The sequence below is a fragment of the Lactuca saligna genome, chromosome 1, assembly GCF_052625555.1.
Source record: "Lactuca saligna cultivar CGN05327 chromosome 1, ASM5262555v1, whole genome shotgun sequence".
Lineage (NCBI taxonomy): Eukaryota > Viridiplantae > Streptophyta > Magnoliopsida > Asterales > Asteraceae > Lactuca > Lactuca saligna.
Window position 1 is genome coordinate 83434204 of NC_136417.1, and position 25194 is coordinate 83459397.

Consider the following 25194-nt stretch of genomic DNA (forward strand, 5'->3'; position numbering starts at 1 on the left):
CCCATTGTTGCTCATTTGAGCCATCGCCGCAGTTACAGCGGCCGTTACAGCAGTTTGGAACATAGCTGCATCCATAGTTGGAGGAGGTGGTGGAGGTGGTGCTGGAGTTGAGTTTCTGCGTGTTGTTCTACGAGGAGGCATGTTCTGGTAGAGAAAATAAGAATGAATACTATAAGTTTCTAATGTTTTGACAATCGTGTAATTGAGGGTTAGTCGTATCTTGTAATTTGTTTTGACTTTAGTTTTTGGTTTCAAATTAGATATAACAATTTAATTAATTTCGAGAGGTATATAAAGAGGCACTGCATATATATATATATATATATATATATATATATATATATATATATATATATATATATATCACACCTAAGGTGTGTTTCATTAGGCTTCTAGGAAAATTTGACCTATTTAAGAGGTCTCCGTTTTACAGATACAAAAGAAAATAAGAGAAAAACTTTATCCGCGGTCCTAGTCTATATCAAAATTTGTTGGAGCTTGAACAAACTCTACTTGTGGCGTTTGGAACTGGATTCGGCATCTGACCGTTTGACTCCTATCAGTCGCCTCTCAAATTCCGCTTGTTGTTCTTTCATCTCTCTTATATCATCTAGAGCTGTTATCATTTGGTTCTGTAGTGTCCCCGTGTAGATTTGGAGATTCTCATGTAGTCCTTCCAAACGGCTGATGTCGGAGGCGTTACCTTGGGTAGCAGCATTGATCTCTCGAATTCTGGTTGCTTGTTGGTCTGCCTGGTAATTCTGGTTAGCTATAGCGTTCACGACAACGGGAAGTGCTCGATCAGCTGAGCCTCCTCCACTGACGTTGTAAAAATCCCGACACATGCCAAATGGAGGGCGCACGCCTTGCTGACGGCTCCAGTAGTAGAGGTGGCTCCCCCAGATGGGAATGGGTCCCGGTTGATGTGGCCTGATCACTGGAGGATGGGGGATGGGAGGGTCAATTACTTCTGGTTCGGAATCTGTTCCGCTAGAAATTTCCACGATCTCCTCGTCGACTTCGTATTCCTCTCCGACTTCGATTTCGAATTCTTCTTCGGCTTCTTCTTCGATTTCCTCTTCGATTTCTTCTGGGTCTTCCTCCGGGTCCTCTTCTATCCAGCCGCCGTTACCTTGATTTAGGTAGTAGGGGTCTCCTGGTAAAGGAAATCCGGCCATTTGTCTGTACTGGGATAGAGGTATGAGATTTTTATAAGAAAAGAATTTCTAATTAACGAATTCCTAAGCCTATTTATATCTTTACTGAGCGCAATGTTTTATCGTTTAATAATAGACTTATATTATTTCAATGTAGCGAATTTAGATTTTATAAGCTTTTTGGCTTGTTGACTACTACGACCATTCCTCGACGTATATTGGTCAAATCCAGGATAAATATAGTTGATCAGGCTATGTTTATTCTTGATTTGATTACATACCCCAAGGCTCGATCGTGGTATTGCAACTTGCCATACTACTTTTTAGAAAAACTTGTCATGACGCGAGACTGATACGTGCGGTAAAAATGTATATATTTAAAAGAAAATATATTTCTATGAAAAATGTTGTTATCAGAGGGTTTTTGGTTCCCGTTGTATTTATAGTTTGTATATCTTATGTGGTTTGATATACTTAGTTCACTATAAACAATGCTCTGATACCAATCTGTCACACCCCCAAACCGGAATGGCGGAAACATTCGGGGGTGGATGACTTCACGTAGTATCACAACGATTGAATATTGTAAAGAAAGTAACACAACCATCATATATATAACAATGAAAACGTGTATTGTTGCGTATTACATGTTATCAAAAGAATATTACAATATGATGAATAAATGTTTAATGATAAAATCATCCTTTGTGTTCCTTCTTCCAAAAGCTGGTAGTTTACCTGTATCACTGATTCCCTGAGAAATACAAGTGGTTTTGAAAAGTGTCAACAATTAAGTTGGTGAGTTCATGAGTGCTCCGAGTTGAAAAGTATATTCCTTTTGGTAGTAAATTGGTAAACGAGGTTTTTAGAAAATCCAATATTTTCTCGTAAAATGAAAATGGTTCCAAAGCTGGAAATGTATTAGTAACTTTTATAAACAACAAAGACAATAATTTAATATGAAATTATAATGTAAGAAAACTGCGATGCACTTGTGAATCTCGTAAATCAATCTTGTTTTATACTTTTTATGTGAGTTTTATAACCATACTATTGACACTGACGGCCTGTAACAACATTCTTCAAGTGTTGCAGTGTTATGACATTTGTCACCCCAGACCTGCCGGTCTAACTATAGCTAGTAGTTTAGGTGCGGGATTGTCAATCCCGTATAGATCTATACACAAGTATCACGCTCTCCCTCCAAGAGATTATGGTATATAATACAGGACTTGAAATGCATACAAAAATGTACGTTGAAGTTTAAGTATCTCACATTACCTAGTATAAGTAGATTTACAATGAAATGACCTTACTCCTTTTGAAAGTGTTTCGTTTTTCAAATTGTATAAAAATGTAGGATTGACTTGCTAACTATACCCATTATAGTTTTTCAGATAGTATGTTCCATTTCGTAGACATAATTTAGTGATATAATCGCTCTTGTATACATAAGATGTTTGTGTCGATATTCGAAGTTAGAAATTGCATTTATGTTTAGAAAACGATACTTTTAACGTGTAATGTACTTGTATATCCCCCCTAAAACATGTAAAAGAATTGAAAAGTAGGGGTATGAACTCACTCGTTAAGTCCGAAGAGAGGGGCTAGAGTTGAGCAGAGTTTCGATCGCGGATAGTTGCGTCGTCGGGCTCTTCGGGGATTTCTGCAACGTAAATCTTTCGTCGGGGGCTCGAGTGCGGAAACCGAGGTGAGAAAAAGGTCTCTGGAGCTGGGAGAATGGCTGAGAAATGGTGAAGGTGTGCCTAAACTCGAAGCTTATGCCTTCCATTTATAGGGCTGGAAAACCCCATACGCGGCGCGTACATCCGGAGTACGCGGGGCGTAATGTGGCGTCATGGCTTACGAATCGGGTCTAGCCGGTGTAGCTTGGGCGGGTCGATGGGACTACTGGGTCTAGCCAGCGTAGCTTGGGCGGGTTGATGAGACCCGACTCTGGGTCTAGTACGCGGGGCGTACTCCCAGAGTACGCGGGGCGTAATCCCTGCTTCCGACTTTGAAAATTCGTAACTTCTTCATACGAGGTCCAATTTGGGTGATCTTTTTATGCACGCTCATCTTTCAACGAGATCTACGACTTTTATTTAGATACTTTAAGGCAAAAATGTATTTTATTGAGATTCCACTTTTTACGTCAAATTACGTTTTAACGATGTGTCGTAATTATACGAGTGGTTATAATTTCTTCATTATAACTCGGTTTTGAGTGTTCTTTATGTTTTTGGAAACCTGGGCATGATATCTAATATTCGATGCATCCCAACTTAGATACCTGAACACTTTATTTTCGAGGTTAATTTCGTTGTTTTTAGCTTTCGAATGTTTACAGTGCTTTTGGGAAAAATAGGGTTGTCACATAAAGCACGCTTAGTCGTTAATGGAAAATGCCAACAAGTCGGAGTAGACTGCAATGAAACATTCAGTCCCGTAGTAAAACCTTCCACAATCCGTACAGTTCTTAGTCTTGCCGTTTCCCGATCATGGCCTATACACCAACTAGATGTAAAGAATGCATTCTTACATGGGAATCTCAACGAGACTGTGTATATGTTCCAACCCCCTGGTTTCACGGACACACAACACCCAACACATGTTTGTCGGTTACGAAAATCTTTATACGGGCTTAAACAAGCCCCGAGAGCTTGGTATCATCGCTTTGCAACATTCATTCACACATGTGGTTTTAAAAGCACCAAAAGTGATACCTCTCTTTTTGTCTTCCAACGAGGCACAAAAATGGCATATCTTCTTCTTTATGTGGATGACATCGTCTTGACCGCTTCTGATGACACAACTCTTCGACACTTCATCACTCTATTATCCAAAGAGTTTGCTATGTCGGACCTTGGGCCTCTTCATCACTTCCTCGGCATCCAAGTGAAACATCAAAATGGAGGATTATTTCTTACCCAAGAACAATATGTGGATGATATTCTTCACCGGGCGAACATGCAACAATGTAAACCTTGTGCCACTCCTGTTGACACTAACTCTAAACTCAGCACAACTGTCGGCGACCTAATGCAAGACACGACTCTATATCGCAGCCTCGCAGGAGCATTACAGTACTTAACCTTCACTCGCCCCGACATTGCGTATGCTGTCCAACAAGTATGCCTCTTTATGCATGCCCCTCGCGATCCACATTTTAACTTTCTGAAACGTATTCTACGATACCTCCAAGGCACCCGTCATCATGGACTCCATATTTCTCCCTCCAAATCTACAAAACTCACTGCATACTCCGACGCAGATTGGGGGGATGTCCCGACTCTCGACGGTCCACATCCGGCTATTGTGTATTTCTCGGTGATAATCTCATTTCATGGTCGTCCAAACGACAACCAACTATCTCCCGGTCCAGTGCCGAAGCCGAGTACAAAGGCGTTGCCAACGCCGCAGCTGAAACTACATGGCTACGCAACTTACTCCTCGAGCTCCATCTTCTGCTTCGCCAGGCAACGATTATTTATTGTGACAACATTTCAGCTGTATATCTTACTCAAAACCCGGTTCAGCACCAACGCACGAAGCATATTGAGATTGACATCCATTTCGTTCGCGAAAAAGTTCGCATGGGTTCCCTTCGCGTTCTACATGTCCCTGCTGATTACCAATACGCAAATATATTTACCAAGGGATTACCCCGTAAGCTATTCACCCGCTTCCGTTCCAGTCTCTCTATTCGGCCAGCCAACCATTCGACTGCGGGGGAGTATTAACCAAAATATACACCTTCTATATATTTCCGATCTTATATTTACTGTGTAATTAATGTAAATTAGTACTTCCTTATTTAGCCTAGATTTTCCCCAATTTCCTCCTGTAATCTCTCTGTACATTGGGTATTTAATCCCCTCCTTTATCAGTGAAAGGCATCGATTCTTTTGTAATTATAATAAATGTATAAATTATGTAAAGCGTATATATTAACTTACTTGTTTGTTCTAAAAGTTGCATCAAAAGATATAACTTCTCCAAACTCTGCATAAAAAGCCTTTTCTCTTTCATCTGCCCAAAACATAGCAGCCAACATATCTCCATCACAAAGGAACTCAAATGAATAATTTGGGTAATGATTTTTACAATCATTCATTTTTTTATCATTATTTGAGCATCCTTGTAACATAAGATTCTATTTAATCCTCTCCTCAAGTTTTTGTAGACTGTTACCTTTGCCCCTACATATTCATATCCCCCTTTCAACACTGCTCGTATTTTTGAGCCATTGTTGGACCAATTTCAGCTTTTGATGCACGTACTACAAACTCTTTTTCAGAATATGACATATTTCTTGCCTTTTTCTTATAAGGTCTTTCCTTAATACTTTCCAGTGGGTGGTTGTGCAATTCAAAGAATTTCTTAACTTTGTAATATGTTGTTCCATAAACATTTAAAATATAATCTTTGTTGTACACCCAGTAATTATCTTGTTTGAATTTCGTTTCCTCTTGACAGAACTTGTAGTCAACGTATCACAAGGTTTTGGTTTATCCTTGCCACCCCTATTACATATAACATATTTTTCAATTATTATTTGGCTATTAGTTGTAACTTCAGATCTGGACCCTTCTTGGGTTCTAGAGTCATAAAGCTCCGAGTTTGGTCATGTATGAAGCCTCTTTGAGTATGAAACCCCATTGTGAGCTTGGATTTGACATTAAGAGCCTTTTTAGCCATGCATGCACGTAAAGTTTGCAACTTTACGTGAAAAGCATGCCTTAGAAGCTTGGATCTGTAATTTGGAGCCACTACATGGCTTAAAAGAGTCTGTATGGCTTAAGGACTGAAGGAACTCAGTGAGTCGCAAGGTTGACTCCGCGAGTCACATGAAGATAAGCCTGGACCCGACGAGTTGGATGAACAACTTGGCAAGTCCGATGAAGATTGTCGTAAACTTGACGAGTGGTATGAACAACTCGGCGAGTCGGTTGAGGTTTCCCCAATTTATGTATACGTGTGTAACCATAGATTTGCATGAAGGAAACTCGATGAGTGGCCTTAGGGTTTCAATCGTAAACCGAAGGAACTCGACGAGTCGCTCCGGTGACTCAGCGAGTGGACAAGTACTTCAAGGAACTTGACGAGTAGCCGAGGGTACTCGGCGAGTTAGGGTCAACATGGATTGTTGACCTTGACTGATGACTTTGATTTTGACCAATGTTTGATTAGTTGGCTTATGGGGTACCTTGAAAGGTTGGGAACTTATGGGTATGATTATATTATGGTAATAGGTGGTGGAGTTTTTTACAGTGATTCGAGAGTTGGAGTTCATCTACCGAGTCGACACCTGCAAGGTGAGTTATCCTCACTATATCAATAGGGTCTAAGGCACCAAGGCCGGCCCTTTAGTTGTTATTGTTATGGTATGCTACATGTGGTTATGATCTGTTAGATCGGAATCAGGATAGACAATATGTTATGCTCTTATGATCCGTAGGGATTGGTATGTTAGTGACCTGCTAGGTCGGTGCTCTAGTTACGAGAGATTGCTATGATTGGTGATCAGTGAGATGGATATGTTTGATGTTTGTATATGCTAGTATATGTTAGTTAAGCGCACATGGTTATTTGCTTATTGGTTGGGTTGAGGCGGTCCTACTTTGTGCTGAAGACCAACACACCCTATAAGCGGTCCGGGGAGACTGTAGGCCCACGTGGCGGCCCAGTCATGCCGAAGGCTCGGGATAGATTTAGATAGACTGTAGGCCTTGTAGGGTGGTCTAGTCATGCTGATGGCCCAGTATGCATGTTGTTGATTTTTCTGTTACTGATATGGTATTCTCAGTACTGTATTGGTATTTTGGGGGATAGCTCACTGAGCCTCGGGCTTATAGTTTTCAGTTTAATGTTTCAGGTACTTCAGGATATCATGGCAAGGCGAAGGCGTGACTATACCGCTCCTCATCATTATGATCTGATTATTGGGACACTCTGATGAATAATGATTTGAAAACATTTTGTAAACAAATACTATTTGGTTCTATTTATGATTGAAAAAGTTTAAATTTGGCGTAAAATTTTTGGATGTTACAAGTTGGTATCAGAGCCTTGGTTTGAGTGAATTGGAGGAACACTCGTGTGAATCCAGTCTCAAATCAAGTCAATTTTTGCAATAAATTCTAACATGGTTTTCAAAATAAAGGATGGAGGATTCAGAGGGTACGATCAGCCAGAGCCTGTAAGTAAACCCCAAAATACCATGCAGTTATTTGATATTATGATATGATAGAACAGCATGCTAGTGCTAGGCTAGGAATCTTTAGGAATCACATGATAGACTTGCCTGATTATGTGATGCCTACTAGCCTAGGGTTTCTTGTATATGGAATTGACATCATAACTGTAGAAGCTTAGTGTATGCATCACGACTGTGTATAATCAAGATCGTATAGTCTGAGAATGTCTGAGTCGACCTTAGTGTAGGATTGGATATTCGAAATTCTATCGGGTCCAACGTTATGTATGGCTAGCATACATTAGTGCTGCAAGGTTGGTGAAAGTTCCATGGATGTGTGAGTTATGAGAAGTTGTGAGGCCAGTTGCGAGATAGTCGATTTTCACCTAGGAGTGAGGGTTGAGCGCATATTATGTTGATGATAGTGTTAGGGTGTTGTGGTGATACTTGAGACAAATATGGGTAGGTGTGGAAGGTAGTATGGGCCCGTACTACTGAAAGCACAGGACCCATACGCGTAGCAAGGAAGTCACAACCCCTAGAGTTGTGGGAATTGGTCTCCTGATATTATGTTGTTTATCTGATGTCTTGGTTATATTTTTCAGTATGGTGGTGACGAGACGCTTTACTACTGGATCCGGATCAGGATCAGGATCGGGAGACGGACGGTCGGAGGTGCCGGTAGCACCTGAGCCCCTGGTACAAATAGGGACATAGGAGTTGGATTCCAGGATCCGAGAGATTCTACACGATGAGATTGTTGCGGCGTTCTGAGCACAGCTGCCAGAGATGTTTGGGTCGATTAAGACCGCGATGGTTGAGTACTTTGATGAGCAGTATGCAGCTCTAGCAGAGACAGCTGCCACTACAGCTACATCGGATGTAACTGCGGCAGGGGTTGGAGGAGGAGTCGGCAGGGCTTTCCAGTACTAGGACTTCGATAACACGAAGCCCTCAACGTTTGATGGTACACAAGATGCGATCAGGGCTATGAGGTGGTTATCTGATGTGGAGGGTTGTTTCTTCACGTGTTCATGTCTTGCCTACCAGAAGGTCAGGTGTGTCGTGAACCTGCTGAGGCTTAGGGCAAAGGACTGGTGGAGATTGACGATAGGGTCGTACATTGATGATCAGCAGGTTGCTGTTACTTGGGAGCAGTTCTGGGATATGTTCTGCACCCGCTACGTTCCACGCGTTGAGCGGGAGTGTCTTGCTCAGGAGTTTTTGACATTCAGGCAGGATGGGGAGTCTGTGATGGAGATCACTCGTATGTTCACGGAGAGGGCTATGTTTTGTCCGGAGTTTGCTTTAGAGCAGTCTCAGATGACCCGTTATCTGAGTATGCTTAAGACTGATGTTCGACAGTTTGTGGTCACGCAACATTGTGAGACTCTCTAGGATCTTCAGGAAGCCGCGAGGCGGCGTAAGTTGGAGATAGAGGTACAGTTGAAGGAGTAGCATCAGGTTCCAGCACAGTCTCAGTGTAACGCCTGTAGATAAGGGCTAGTCAATTTAGAGACAATAAGCGTCAAAAAATGACTTTCTGATAGAAGGTTATTTAGGATTAATAATCCTAACTAAGTTGTAGTATATGTTACAAGGTTTCCGTGCATATAAAGAACGCCAAAATCCGAGTTATAACGAAGAAGTTATGACTTGTTAAAGTTTCGCGACAGAACCGGCACAACGCTGAATAATGTAAAAAGTGAATTTACGTTAGAGTGATATTTAGCCTTAGCGATCTAAACAAGAATCGAAGATCTCGTTGTTAGTAGTGAAACGACGAAAAGTTAGGCAAGAACGGACGTCGGACGAAGAAGTTATGAATTTATAACGAAATTTTCTGTCCCGACCTATTAAAAATAAATAATAAAAATAAAGTCAAAATTAGCCGACGGAATCTAAACAAAAGTTGTAGAGCGTAGTCTCACCTTCGCGTGGATATAAAGAACGTCGAAAACGGAGTTCGTATGAAGGAGATATGAATTTCCGAAGTTTATTAAATAATTAATAATTAAAATTAATTATTAAACCCCGGCATTATCCGAAGAGGAGTCAGCGATCCGATCCGAATTACGCCCCGCGTACACCGAAGATGTCGACACTCGCACTCGGGGACTTCGGATGACGAATGCAGTGACGATTTCGGACCAGTACGCCCCGCGTACTGGCATACGCCCCGCGTACTCCGAGGCTCCAGCCTCCTATAAATAGGATGCGAGGGCAGCCGGCTTCTTTGCTATTTTTCTCCATTCTCTCTCCCGTTTTGCATCGTTTTGCATGCCAGAAATACCCCGAAGCCCCGGTAATATTCTCGAGCCCCGAAGCAAGTCCCGAGATCCCGAAGATCCCGAGAAGTGCGGTTCCCGAGCCGAAGCTCTGCCCGCGAGAAGTTCGATTTTTGTGGAGATCTTCCAGATCTACCGAAGAATACTACTTCTGCAAGTCGTAGTGCTGTCCGATCATCTTCTGATCAAGTGAGTGTATACTACCTTTCATAAACACGATAATAATACAAGTATGGTTTGAGTGTACTAAGTTTATTGTTGTTTATATGTGTGAGTGTGTAGTTACTTTCTTCTAACACACAAATATGACGTATTTGCTATGGAATACGTGCTATGTGTTTATATGTTATTTGTCTATTTGAGATGGGCATGGAAATTGGAGTTTTATACATGTGTTAAATGATTTAAACTGTGTAAGTATTTATATCTACAAAAATTATTGGGTAGAACATATGTAGATGGAATAGTTGGTGACTATGGAGTTAGCGCCTATTGTATAAACCTTGGCGACTATGGAGTTAGCACACGTTGAGTAAACCTTGGCGACTATGGAGTTAGCGCACGTTGAGTAAACTTTGGCGACTATGGAGGTAGCGCTTGTTGAGTAAACCTTGGCGACTATGGAGTTAGCGCTTGTTGAGTGAACTTTGGTGATTATGGAGTTAGCGCCAGATAACTATGGATTTAGTACTAGATAAATAAGCTTTGGCAGCAATGGAATTCGTGCCAAATTCCTTACGCATAAATGAATGAAGGATAGTTGGTTCTTAGGGTAAAACATTAAGGAGATAATGGGGATGGGTAATTGGATTGATTGTTTGCTGATTACATATAATAATTATATTATTGTGGGTTGAAAACCCTATATGCTCACCAGGCTCCCAAGCCTGACCCACTCAGTTTTCTTTTCATTACAGGTAATGGCACAAGGGTATAAGTTGGTGGACTTGACGAGAGATTTTGGATTATAGATCAGTAGTTGAATAACTATTGTAAGGTCTATTTTATATTGTTTATGCTTTTGGTCTGTATCGAACATGACATCCCAAGGTTTTATTATTTAATGAAAATACATTCTTTTCGAGAAATGTTTTGATAAATGGTTATCATATTTTATTCTGGGAACAAATTCCGCAACTCTTTTAATCAAAAGATTACTCTGATTTTATAAAACAAAGCATAAACAAATCGGTCTTTTCTGGCCGTGAAATTGGGGATGTCACACTCAGCCAGCACCTAAGCGGTCCAAGACCGCTGATACTCAGACCGAGGGTCAGCAAAGTTGTACTTGTGGAAAGTATGGCAGGGGTCATTCTGGGGTTTGTCGAGCAGGAGGTGGTTGCCACAAATGTGGCAAGGAGGGGCACTATGCCAGGGACTGTCACCAGTCCTCCCCTCGAGCAGATATGAGGTTTTGTTACCATTGTCATCAGATTGGTCACGTAAATACCAACTGCCTGCAGCTTGCTGCCAAGCCGGCGCAGTGATCCGCACCGACTACTTTGAGGATTGGGGATGGAATGCCAGTCAAGGTGGAGCCTCAGAAGGCTCAGGGGCACGCCTTCCAGCTCACGACCGAGAAGGCCAAGGTAGCACCGGATGTGGTTGCTGGTATGTTTCTATTTTTTGTTTCTGTTATTATATCTATGTTATGCTTATCATATTGTATTTGTGTTTAGGTACATTTTTAGTAAACACTTTGCCTGCTTTGGTTTTATTCGACTCGGGGGGGAGTCGGTCATTTGTATCTTAGACTTTCAATAGAGAGTTCAGTGTGTCGGTAGATGAGCTTGAGTGTCCGTTGCGAGTTCCGATCGCCAACAGGCATGAGGTTTCTGCTTCTTCGGTCTACCGGGGATATGAGTTGGAAATTTTCGGGGTATCCTTCCCGATAGATTTGATTCCTATTCCCATAGGGAAAAGTATGTGTGATCGTAGGAATGAATTGGCTCAGTCGGTTTGGCGCCATGATCAACTGTGAGGGACAGCGAGTGGTAGTTCGAACCCTAGGTGGGGGAGAACTGTTAGTGTAACGTCCCAAAATTCAAGCCAAAATTTTCATTTTTATTTATGTTATTACATAAAACCATCAGTATAAAAACATTAATAATAAAGTCTCATGTCAAAACCCAAGTGATAGTAATCAAAAACATAGTATCATAAAACCATATCAGAGCGTAATCCCCAAGGATCTCATGTGCGGAAAACATAGTGTGATGCGTTGCGATTGAGCCGGCTCCTTTCCTTTAAACACGAAGTACCTGAAACCAAAACTGAAAACCGTAAGCACGAAGCTTAGTGAGTTCCCCCATCATACCATATACCACACAATCACAAAACATACATACTTCCAAGCATTTCTGGGGTACCCAACCTACTCGGTACGGCCATTCTGGGGTGCCGACCTACCCGTGTCAAGCCATTCTGGGGTGCTGACTACCCATGTCAAGCCATTCTGGGGTGCTGACTACCTTTCGGTTCTAACGACTGAACCTCGAGGACTATTTCACCCCCTACTACTACTACTACTATCACATATCATAACGTAACAGATTATCAGACATATCTGGGGTGTCTGAACTACCCTTCGGTCCTAACAACCGAACTCGAGGACTGCTCCCCTCCTACTACCTCTAACTCATATAACAGATCATGCTAGCATATAAACATAACATCACATACTGTCATACGTATCTGGGGTGTCTGACTACCCTCCGGTCCTAACAACCGAACTCTACTACTATCACATATAACATATCATGCTAGCATATAACATATCAGGTAGTAGCAAACCTAGATGATATCACAGAGACAATCATCTATCATACGTCTCCTACTGGTGGGTCGGCATTGTGGCCTTAGACCCACCACTACTGGAAGGTAACTCACCTCACATTGCTGAAGTCCTGAAGACACAATCCCACACTTGCTGAAGTCCCGCAGACTCCACCCCAGTTGCTGGCTGACAGATTCTCGAATTGTCAACACCAAAATAACACCCAATTAATAATTGGGTCCCAATACATAACCATAAGTATATTCTTTGGGTAATTACTACATTACCCCTAACTTGGCTTATTGAAGCCCAAGGCCCAATCCATAGGCCCAAATTCAATTAGAAATCAAAGCCCAACACATGGCCCAATTTTCCAAATTGGGCGTAGGCCTAAACATGGTCTCATTCTAAGGCCCAACACCATATAATCATTAAGGCCCAAACTATGGCCCATCTATGGCCCAATTTTCCAAATTGGGCCCAAGCCCCTTACATGGGCCTTACCCCAGGCCCATTATATTATTCTAGTTCATTGGCTTGACTTTAGATGGCCCATTAATTACCCAACCCTCAAGGCCCAAAAGAGAGGCCCAACAATAAACCCAAGTGAAATTAGGGTTTCACATAAAATAATGATTAAGGTTAAGTTTCCTACTTAACCTATTAAGGACTTAATCCATTAAGGATTTAATCCATTAAGGACTTAATCCATTAAGTCCATTATCGCTTAGATTAATCTTTACCAAAGTTTATTATCAAGTTATTAAATAATTCTCGTGTGTGTGACCCGATTAATTCTTAAAGTTAGGGTTTCATTGGCATTAGGGTTTTCCAATCCAAATATTAGCCCATTTATCAATTTGTTGGTCTTTTATGTCAGTTAGGGCTTTATTGGGCCTATTAAGCCCACTAAAATATTATTAAGCCCATTAGGGTTTTATTAGGTCCATTAGAGTCCATTAAGCTTCATTGGGCCCATTAGAGCTCCTTTGAGCCCATTAGGGTTTTAGTCCCTTATCCAAACATCCAAACCAAAACACAACATCAACGAGGCACACCGCCACCCGACACGGCGGCCAGTGACGGCAGGAGGCGGCAGCCACCACCCTACAGTGGTGGTTTGAGATTTCTATTATTACATTTTTACACTTTACAATGAACTCTCAAACTAAACACACACATTATACTAAATACAGACACACCCGCAACCACCCTTGTGGTGGCCGGCGATGGCACGTGGCGGCAGCCACCACCTCATAGTGGTGGTGGTGACTTTTCCATGAACTCCGGCTAAACACAACACCCAAACACACATATTGCTAATGGAAATACAACCACACACACCTAATCACGAAGTAAAACACGCACACAGCGACCTTTCACGGTGACTAGTGGCAGCAAGAGGTGGCAGCAACCGGCGGCGCACGAAAAACCCGATGAAACAGTTGTAGCGGCGGCGGCGACGACGGCTTGGTAGAAAGGGACGAAGGAACACGTCCGAAGGTGGCAGCATACCGACATAGCGTCGTCAACAGCACCCTTGGCCTCGTCAACAGCACCAGCGACGGTGATGGCGGTGGTTTACGACCACCACAGCAACAACACCCACCCGATGGCGGAACATCGAGTCCTTCACGATGGCAGAAGGCAGGAGGAGAAGAATAAGAAGATACAGAGGCACGGTGGCGGCGGCATTGTCATGCTTAATGTCCGGCGATGATTCTCGGCAGCATGCTCGGTATCCCGGTGGTTTCGGTGGTCCCTATGGCATTTGGATGGCGAGGCAGCGGCGGCAGTCAGCTGGACTCGTCGGATCGGAACACGAATGAAGGGTGTCAGCTGGAGGTTAATGCACGGTGGTAGGAAGGTCAGGAGATGACGGCGCCGGTGAGGGAGGTATAAGGGTGGGGGAGGTGGCGGTTGTAGATGGCTTCCTTAGGGTTAGGGTATGGACGGGTGTGATGGGTTATATACCCCGATCCCCCTACAAAATTATTTCCATAATGCCACAAATGGCCCCTCTCCATGACATTTCTTTCAAATGAAGGCCAACATTTACCATCTAAACCCTCAGCATTTTACAATTTAGGTACTATATTTACCTAACAGCCCTCCCCTTTGAGAATCCTTCCAAAACTAATCCAGGATTTACCTTTTAAACCCCCAAATTTTCAAGTATGACTTATTCAGTCCTTCCCTCCTCTTTTCCTTTCAAATTAAATCCATATTTACCCAAGTAACCCCTCTTCTACAAAATATTCCCAATATTAGTCCACGAACTACAAAACAAACCCAATTAATTATTCTTTAGCCATATATTCAAACATTCTACTCACTACGAATCCCGAAGGCACACTTTAGACCTCCCAAAACCAATTATAAGGCCAGTTACACACTTTTCCACTAATCATACATCATAATAAATAATACTTAAAACATATTTGTTGGTTATCTAGCGTATGTGATAGATATGCGGATTGGGGATCATGCTTCAGTTTCAGAGGTTCTAGTGGTTAGGGAGTTTGATGATGTGTTTCCAAAGGAGTTACCTAGAGTGCCTCCAGAGAGGCAGGTAGAGTTCAGGATTGATATAGTGTCGGGTGCGGCCCCTATCGCTAAGGCGTCGTACCGTCTAGCACCGCCTGAGATGCAGGAGCTGTCATCTCAGTTGCAGGAGCTGTTGGGTAAGCAATTTATTCGTCCGATTAGTTCACCCTGAGGAGCATAGATCCTCTTCGTCAGGAATGACGGTTCGCACAGGATGTGCATTGACTGTGGGACACTGATGATAGTTCTTATTTCGTCGACAATTTTACCCTTTAGCAGGGATAAAATGTCGTGTGTATTAAAGGTGTGCGAGAAGATCCCCCAACCATTGGATCAAAACGTTGATCCGACAATTAGGATTTACGAGAAGGGGCAACCACGGATTCGGATCGTAGAGCATCACCGACTACGCTATTAGCGGGGACACAGAGCTTTAGCAGCGGCGAATCAAGTTTGGGTCACCGCTAATAGCGTCGTTGGTAATGACTGATTTCTTATAATGATGGTGAGCTACGAGTGCACATATATACTTAACGAAAAAGATTCATTTGAGAATATTTTGATCTAATAATGTTTGACAGAGTTTTTGAGTAAAGTTGTATTGTATTGTTTTTTACTTTGTATTAAGTTATATTTATTTATGATTATAAATGTTGGTGATATTTTTATGCATTGTCTGGGATGATTACATTGTCTGGGATGATTACAAATATATTTTATTTTTATCTTATTAGATTGTGTTTTCATTTATGATTATAAAACATTTAATCCTTTTATTTAAATTTTTAAAAATATAAAAAAAGAGGCCCTCTCTCTCTCTCTCTCTCTCTCTCTCTCTCTCTCTCTCTCTCTCATTTTTTTTTAATTATTTGAAATATATAAATAAGTATTAGATTTAATAAAAAAATGAAAGAAAAATAAAAAAGTAAATACCCAAAAGTATTAAAGTCATTTCAGTTTATCAATGAACTAAATCCGCAACGAAATTACCTCAAATTGATCATAAAACCAAAAAATCAAAGTTTGGACTAAACCTCAAATGTATAATTATCTTTTGTATGTATTATATACTAGAACTACCAATTGCTTGCACCACAACTGTTTGATTCCTTCATACGAATTATACATCCTTTCCATTTAAAAACATCATCCAAGTAGCAACTATCGTTCAAGATCTCTCCTCTTGATATTATCCTAAGAAAAAAATGGGGCTTATGCTTCACGATCAACTAAAGCTAAAGAAAGATCAATCATTTAATAAAAATGCTATTTTTTTTTCAGTCCTTAATATCTATTTATCCCTCGATCTTAAGACAATATACATAATCATCTCTACAACCAACAAAAATCCTCCCACAAATAAACACCGGTGAAGAGAATATGTCTCCATCAATATCTAACCTACCGAAATCCTCCACTTCATTACAATCTAACTTGATTCTTAGCACAACTATACTTCCCGAACTCGTGCACACACATATTAGCCTAAAAATAATCATTTGACAAAAATCAGTGTGAAAAATAATCACAACACTTTAATTCTTTTAATGAGTTTCTATATTATTACCTGTCCTCCTTGACTTGTGAATAATCCGATTTCAACCCTAAGTTTTCATCTACATAAGCAGACGAAACAATTGGATCCCCCAAATCGTGCTTCCACAGTAGATTTCCTTTTTCCTACAGTAACATGGGTAAAATGGTCATTTCTAAATAATTTATTGCAAGAAAATATTTTTACTCTTACCAAACCAAACGAATAGACCCCTCCGTCTCTTGAACATATAACCACCTCGTTTTGTAAGACATGAGATATGTTGGGCCCACCAAAGATCGGGCCCTCAGTTATTCCCTAATCAATAAAAACATGTTGAGTAAATTACACGAATGGTCCCCATGGTTTAGGGTAATTTGCACGTTTGGTCCCTAACTTATTTTTCTAACTCGGAAGCTCCCTATTGTTTGTTTTTGTTATGTGCTTAGTCTCTGTCTTACCTAAAAATGCTATTTTTCCCTTGATTTTTTTTATTTAAATAAACACACACCCAACCCCACCTCCCTCACCTTATTTTACCTACTCTACCATTTTTCCTTATTTAAATAATGAGTAAATTACATGAATGGTCCCTAATTTATTTTTTTAACTCAGAAGGTCTCTACTGTTTGTTTTTGTTACGTGTTTGGTCCCTGTCTTACCTAAAAAGACTATTATTTAAATAGGGAAAAATGATAGGGTATGTAAGGTAAGGTGAGAGGGGTAGGGTTAGGGGTGTGTTTATTTAAATAAATTAAAAAATAAAGGGAATAATAGTCTTTTTAGGTAATATAGGGACCAAGCGCGTAACAAAAACAAACAGTAGAGACCTTCCGAGTTAAAAAAATAATTTAAGGACCAAACGTGCAAATTACCCTAAACCATAAGGACCATTCGTGTAATTTACTCATAAATAATAGTTTTTTAGGTAAGACAGGGATCAAACGCGTAACAAAAACAAACAGTAAGGACCTTCCGAGTTAAAAAAATAAGTTAGGGACCAATCGCGCAAATTACCCCAAACCATAGGGACCATTCATGTAATTTACTTAAACATGTTTAACATATCAGAACTGTGGCTTCAAAGTAGAAAAATATAAAGTTTATATATATATATATATATATATATATATATATATATATATATATATATATATATATGGAGAAGCTTACTCTCCAAATGATGGATCCATTTGCATCAACAGCAACTACATGTCCATTCACTAAGCAACAAATCACTGCAATTTACTTTTTGGTTATATAATTATAAAAATAAAAAATAAAAAAAAGAACACATACCATTTCTATTAATGTGATTGATGGAGAGAGAGCCAAATATGGGTGCTCCCATGTCTTGCACCCATAACACATTGAATGGTATAGCCTTTTAAGTTAAAATTGTAATTTAATTAATATCATATAGTTTTTTTTTTAAAGATTTCTATCATTAAAGATTACATAAATGTTAGCCTAAAGGATATAGTGTGATAGAAAAATCAAATTTTAAATGTTGTATATACCTTTAAAGACAATGCAGTCATGGAGCCATTAGTGGATGCGAAATAAAGTGTTTCATCAACCTAAAAAAATAATAAAAGAAAAAAAAAAAAAAAAAGTTTATGTATATAAGCAAGCAATAAACAAGTGAAGATTAATTATTAAAATTAAATTGACCTCATTGATTACAGGTGAACCATATATGCTTCCACCACAATTTAGGTTATAGACACAAGAATGAGTTTGATAATCAAGGGCATATAGATTATGATCATAAGATCCACACCTATATATTATTATAGAATATTTTTTTTTTTTTTAAAAAAAAAAAAATTAGGAGTTAAAACAGGAATATTTATCGGACAAATTAAAAAAAAAATGTGAAAGTGTGAAAAAAGGTGAATATTACCAGACTAGATGCCTCTGCTTGTCTACCACTGGTTGTGACTTTACCTTCAAAAAGAAAAAAAAAAAATAGTCAAAAATTATCAAATATATACAATTTAAGGGCACATGTAGGAAGTCATGCAATATTTGCAGAAATGGTCGCTGTTTAACTGGAAAATTACAGATATGGTCCATGTGTTTCATAAAAATACAGAATCCATCCATGACTTTTAGCAAATTTACAGAAATGGTCCATGTGTTTCACAAAGTTACATAGATGGTCCCTGCATAAAAGTGACTTTACAGAAATTGTCCCTCCATTTCACAAAATTACAGAAACGGTCCCTACATTTGACAAAATTACAGAAATGGTCCCTACTTAGCTGAATTATCACAGAATTGGTCCATGTGTTTCATAGAATTACGGAAATAGCCTCTGTCAAATAGGGGATTAACAGACGCAATCCCTGTGTTTCATAAAATTACAGAACTTCTCCATAACTTTTAGGAAATTTACAGAAATGGTCCCTTTGTTTCACAAAGTTACAACGATTGTCCCTGCCTAATAGTAGCTTTACAGAAATTGTCCCTCAGTTTCACAAAACTACAGAAATGGCCCCTATGTTTCACAAACTTACGAAAATGGTCCCTACTTAACTTAATTATTACAGAATTGGTCCACGTATTTCATAAAATCACAGAAATAGCCTCTGTCTAATAGGGGATTAACAAAAATATTCTGTGTTTCACAAAGTTACAGAAATGGCCTCTGCCTAATAACAAATTGATAGAAATGGTCCCTGTGTTTCACAAAAATTACAGAAACGGTCCCTGCCTAATAGCAAAATTACCGACATGGTCCCCATTTTTCACAGAAACTACAGAAATGGACCCTGTGTAACACAATACTACCTGAGTTCAATAAAGAGAGGAGATGTACCTCACCACCTGTGTGGAAAGTCCAAGTGATGCTTCCATTCATGGAATTGAGAAAATATATGTTCCCTTTGTAACACCCAACTACAACCTAAATATGTAAAAGATCTTTTGTCATAATGTGTATATATTATATATAATATAAAAGGGTATTATATAATTATAATTATAATGACTGTTGAAATATAAGTTAACCTGAGAAAAATCTCCCAAAATTGTTGCTGAGCACTCTACTCGCCCTTCTAATTCAACCTCCCACTGGATAACACCACTGTACAATTCAATTCATGTGATTTATTATTAAACAGATACAAAAGTGAATGTACAATTCTACCCTTCTGCTAAACTTGGATTCGAGTCACTATTAACATAAACAAATAGAGATCCTTTTGCTATTTCTTTTTTACTTAACATAAACAATTAAGAAACTAAACACTTACTTCGAGGCTTTAACACAGATAAATTTCCTTGAATGAGATCCAATGTACAAAAAAACTCCCTCTTCTCTCACAACAACAAGTGGTGATGCATCAACACAAGACTCCATGTTAACTCTCCACACTTCTCTTATAAAACCCTTTTTCTCACAAATAGTTGCTTGAAATGATGTATTAATGTTGTCATATTTCTCCCCAAACATTACTTTGTTACAACGAGTAATTGCACAAAAACACATGTGATTTGAGATGGAGTTCCAATGATCATCTTCCATTTTTAAAACCTTGTGAGGAGGATGATTATTAGAGCTAGATTCATCAAGCTCATTAGATAACCTTGTATGTAGCTTTTTTGTTTTCAGATGGGTCCCACTAGATACAATAGGAAGTGGTTTGCTCTCTTTCAACACTTTCATATCGATTTCCTTGTGAACATTTATTTTAGGATCCATGAGAGCAATAAGGAGGTTTAATGGAGAAGGAAAAGAATACAATAACTTCATATTGATTCCTAGTTTATGAGAAGCATGAGCTGCTGAAATTGAATCACCACCCAAGTCAAAGAAATCATCATTGTTGTTGACTTTTTCCACCATTAAAGCATCACAAAAGGCCTGCATAAGTAAGATAAAAATTTCTAGGAGTGGTATAAATTTTATAAATAAGAAATCATTAAGTTGCGTAAGTTACTAATTGCTCTAAAAAACTTAGATTGTATAAAAGTGTTATGAATTTTTTAATACACAAGAAACTGTTTAGTTTCGGATGTTAATACTTAATACAATATAATGATATTGGATTAACTTCAGAATAAAATATATGAAAATGAAAAAGCATGAAGTTTAAGTAACAACAAATTTGATCTCATAAAAGACTATATTTTGTGTTCTTACCAGATTAAACCTCAAACTTATTTTTTGCCTGAAAAATACCTTGTACGTTTTCGTTTTTTCAGAAAAAAAACCCTCAACGTTGTACTTTTTTTTTTCATAAAAAAAGTTTCAACCTTCTAAATGCTTCCAAATAAACCCTCAACTTTTTTTTATTTTTTCTCGAAAAAACCCTCACATTTTACAATTTTTTTTGGAAAAAAAATGACTAAAAGGGCCAAATCGGAAAAAATAATAAAAATACAAGGCCTTTTTCAGGCAAAAAATAAACTTGAGGTTTAATCCGGAAAAAACACAAAATATAACGTCTTTTATGAGATTAACCCTTGAAATAAAATATATATGATATACCCACTTTAAAAAAATAAAAGAGTGAAATATAAACATCATCCTCATGTATAAGAGATACATACATACATACATATATATATATATATATATAAGGAACAAAAAAGGTTATTATTTAGTATTTAGGGAAAGTTGAAGAGGAAAAAGAGAAAAACCTCTTTTATTGTCTGCAAACGATTGCTATCAAGAATCTCATCCATTTCACTACAAATATCTGACACTAAACACCTTGAACTCTCCAACAAACCATAATCCACCTTCCCAGAAGAAGAAGAAATCGGTATCGAATCCACAAACAAAAACTTTCTAGGAATCATTGATAATGGAAGCTTCTCAAACATCCAACCTCGAATACAACAACTCAAACTTCTTCCATGTTTCACAACTACATAAGCTTCAATATATGCAACTTCTCCAACTCTTTTAAAAGTCACAACAACATCATCCACATCATTGTGTAATCTCAATGTATTTTCAATCTCCTCTAATGCAATTCTATTACCATTCACCTTTACAATTCGGTCATTTCTCCCTACAAAAACCAAGTCACCACTAGGAAGTTGTTTGGCAAAATCACCTGTCTTGAACACCACTACACTTTCCTTTTCATCAATTGAAGAGAAAAAAGCGGACCCCGGATGAAAATTTGCAGTATCAAGAGGCATAATGTCATGATTTATGTATCCCGTTGCATTACATATTCCAGAAACATATATTTCTTCTCGAAGAAGTGATACATTACAGTTAGGAAGAGGCATTCCTATTGGAACAGTAGTAAGTGACTCAATCTCCAAAATAGATGGAAGTTTTCTACAGTCAAAATATGTACAATCACCTGAAACCTTGGATTGAAAGTTAAAAGTTAAATCCATTAGGACTAATAAGTAAATAAACAAGTGAAGACACATGATATATGATATAAGGTGATTTTAGGATGTAGTGCACAATCTTTGACTCACCTCTGTGCTACCATATAGGTTCAAGATTGTGGTGTTGGGTAGTAACTTTATAAGAGAACTCCATAAGGATAAATGAAGGATTTCTCCACTTAGTATTAACAATTGTAAAGAGGTTTGAATCGTTGTATAATATGAACTCTGAAGAGATGGAAGAAGCATCCTCATTAGTGATGGTATAGCAACAAGCCTATTGATAGAATAGTCCTGCCAATTGTTCCAAAAGATCATATTTAGGCTATGTTTGGCATAGTAGCTGAAAAACTAGTTGTTAGTTGAAAAGCTAGCTCATAAAAATTGACATTAGGAAAAAAACTAGTTGAAAGATATAAAATGACATAAAAGGGCATTTAGAAGAATATGTTTTTTAATTAATTAAGGGTATATTTGGAAAAACATTAAAAAAGCTTCTGAAAAGCTAGCCTAAGGTTGTGTTTGGCATGCTACAGCTAGCTTATTTTTCTGAGTTTTCTAAAATTGACATGTTTGGCAAGCCAAAAAATAGCTGATAAGCTAACTTTATAAAAAGATACTTAGCCTATGTTTGGTAGACTAGCTGAAAAGCTAGCTGGTAGCTTACAAAAATGATGTTTGGTAAAAACTAGCAGATAAGCTAGCTGAAATATATAAAATGACATAAAAGGACATTTAAAAGAATATATTTATCAACTACTTTTTGGCTTGCCAAACATGAGAACTTAAAGAAGCTCGAAAAATAAGCTAGTTGTGACGTGCCAAACACAGCCTTAGTAAAATAAAACCAGCTTCTTACCTATTTGGCTAAAATTACTTGTCTAAAACTTGACTTGTGTTAACGTACCTGTAAATACTCAGTGATGGAAAGTATATTTTCTTTTAGCACACTAAAAGGGGGAATAACCAAGGTACAAGTAGTAAGTAGAGCTCCCAAAATTTCTTGCAGATGATCAATAAAGCCAATGGATGTTTTGAACAACAAAGTTTCCTCACCACATAAGGGATACATGTCTTGCATCCATACGAAGCGATTAAGAAGACCTAAAAGATGCAAATTCCACAAATAATATAACATGAACAAGTATAAATGTTGTCTTAGTTTTAGGGAAAAAAATCAATTGCATTGTGAATACCGATCGTTGGAGTTTACTCACCTTGTTCAGTGCCACAAACACCTTTAGGTTTTCCCGTTGATCCAGAGGTGTACATCAAGTAACAAAATGGTCTCAGAGTCTTATGTTCACATGGCCAAAGCAAAGAAGGGGAAGAAAAGTAGTTGTTAAGGTTGGTTTTCATGGAAATTACTAAAACAGGACAGCCACCATTATCAACAAGAAAACGATATTTGTTGATTTGGTGAGAGTAGTTTTCATCAAATGAAGTAGAACCACAAAGAATGAGTTTGGAATTTGAAGAAGAAACAACGGATAATACTCTTTCTTTTGGCCATGAAGGGTCTAGTGGCATGAAAGCCTCCCCACATCTTAAAATAGAAAGAACAGATATAATATATTCTACAGAAGGAACCATGTATAACCCCACAACTCTTGGGGTGTTTGTGGATTGATCAATAGGAGTAGAGCCTGAAAAGAGAAAGTTGTAGTCTTGTAGATTAATATCCAACAAATATATAATCTTTCATTGGATCAAATTGAACATTTAAATTATAACTTCCAATTTTGTAGTGTTATTTGGGTAAAAGATTTGTAGATGATGGTATGATGGAATCTCACTAATCAAAGAATCATTAGCAATGTCAAACTGCTAAGCTCACTAGTTTAAAAGAAATACAAAATAAAATATGATGCTTTCACTTTGAATAAGCACACTAACAGATATAATATTCGAACATGATTTGTTAAAATTGTAAACCATACTCCTACACGTATAAAAGAATATTATATTACTTAAACTCGAATTCAAAATAAGAATTTCATTTACATCATATAGCAACATGAATGGAGGAATGAAATAAACCTGGGGAAGGTCTGATAAGATACGGATCAGCTCCACCGTCAAGGATGAACCGTAGACGGCGGCTAAGAGAATCTACCGCTTCTAGAATTTCCGAATAAGTGAAGCATACGTCGTCTTTGTACACCGAATGATGGTCATGCGATGGTGATGTTTCAATGAAATGGTCAATTTCTGTGGTGGATTTGGTATGGTGTCGACGGGAAGAGTGAATGACTGCGATTTTATTAGGGTTTTTGGAAGCCGATTTGTAGAATTCGTGTGAAATACAACAGCTGCGAAGTGAAGAGAGGTTTTTCTGGTTCATTTCTTCACTGAGACAGACAGAGTGGGAGGAGAATGAGAATGAGAATCCCGCGAAGAACTCTGGACTTCAAAGAGAAATGGCACCAATTGAAATACAACTGCTGGGGTATTGGTTTTGTGGTGTTAATTTGGAAGTTTTGGTGCAGTTTGGTTAGCACTTTGGTTCCTATAATATAAAATATATATATATATATATATATATATATATATATATATATATATATATATATATATATATATATATATATATATATATATATATATATATATATATATATATATATAGTATTTATGAATTTTATATGTTGATTGGTTGTCACGAAATTAAACTTGAATTAATTCAATATTTTTTTTTCAAAAAGTTGAATTGGAATTCATATGAAATAATATAATTATTTTTTTATGTTTTGTTTAATTTTATTTTGTTTTCTAATTTAGCATGTAGTATACATTATAAAAGTTATAAAAATAGTAAAATTTTAATTAATTGATTTAGTATTCTTGTTGATATAATGCGAAAATCATGCAAAATAGTTCATAACTTAAAATCATTTGTACACATTTTTATTTAATTGGTTGAGTATTTGTGTCAATATAATACGAAATGCAAAATACTTCATAACTTAAAATCATCTCAATACATAATTTTATTTAACCGATTGAATATACATGTCAATATAATGTGAAATGCAAAATACTTCATAACTTAAAATCACTCAATACGTATCTTAATAACATTACCAAGAAACATAACAATCTATCGCCTTCTTCATTACATATCATAATATTGTTACCAAAAAATACATAACTCAAAATCTTACGATACATCTCAATCGAAGACACAAAAGCTTATAAATCCAAAATATCAATCAACATCCAATGAACATCTCAAGCCTCTCTATTGCCTTCTTCATTTTTCTAGAAAAAATTGTACATTAATGGGTCACTTCTTATTAGGGATGTCAAAAAGTTTTGTGGGACCTCGA

General features: G+C 38.0%; 1 protein-coding gene across 4 annotated transcripts; it reads right to left on the minus strand.

Annotated features, from left to right (window-relative positions):
* Positions 1 to 16054: 16054 nt before the first annotated feature.
* LOC145040574 (AMP-dependent synthetase and ligase family protein) lies at positions 16055 to 24358 on the minus strand. Of its 4 annotated transcripts, none has more exons than XM_078988489.1 (16): positions 23906 to 24358; positions 23083 to 23511; positions 22773 to 22969; positions 21956 to 22159; positions 21152 to 21838; positions 19762 to 20372; positions 19517 to 19592; positions 19326 to 19412; positions 18408 to 18451; positions 18176 to 18284; positions 18022 to 18081; positions 17801 to 17885; positions 17675 to 17724; positions 16715 to 16819; positions 16535 to 16647; positions 16055 to 16452 (listed from the first exon to the last, which is right to left on the minus strand). In XM_078988489.1, the coding sequence occupies exons 1-16, from the start codon at positions 24207 to 24209 to the stop codon at positions 16263 to 16265; spliced, it is 3351 nt and encodes a 1116-aa protein (XP_078844615.1). In that variant the 5' UTR covers positions 24210 to 24358; the 3' UTR covers positions 16055 to 16262. The 4 variants fall into 4 exon arrangements, with proteins under 4 accessions (XP_078844615.1, XP_078844613.1, XP_078844625.1 ...); XM_078988487.1 differs by having other exon boundaries at positions 17675 to 17739; XM_078988499.1 differs by lacking the exon at positions 16715 to 16819.
* Positions 24359 to 25194: the final 836 nt, after the last annotated feature.

Coding starts and splice junctions, on each gene's coding strand:
- LOC145040574 (XM_078988487.1), bottom strand. CDS start 24,209: ATGAACCAGAAAAACCTCTCTTCACTTCGCAGCTGTTGTATTTCACAC. Junction 19,593..19,761: donor ATCTGTGTTAAAGCCTCGAA/GTAAGTGTTTAG, acceptor TGAATTGTACAG/TGGTGTTATCCAGTGGGAGG. Junction 17,740..17,800: donor CAATCACATTAATAGAAATG/GTATGTGTTCTT, acceptor AGTAAATTGCAG/TGATTTGTTGCTTAGTGAAT.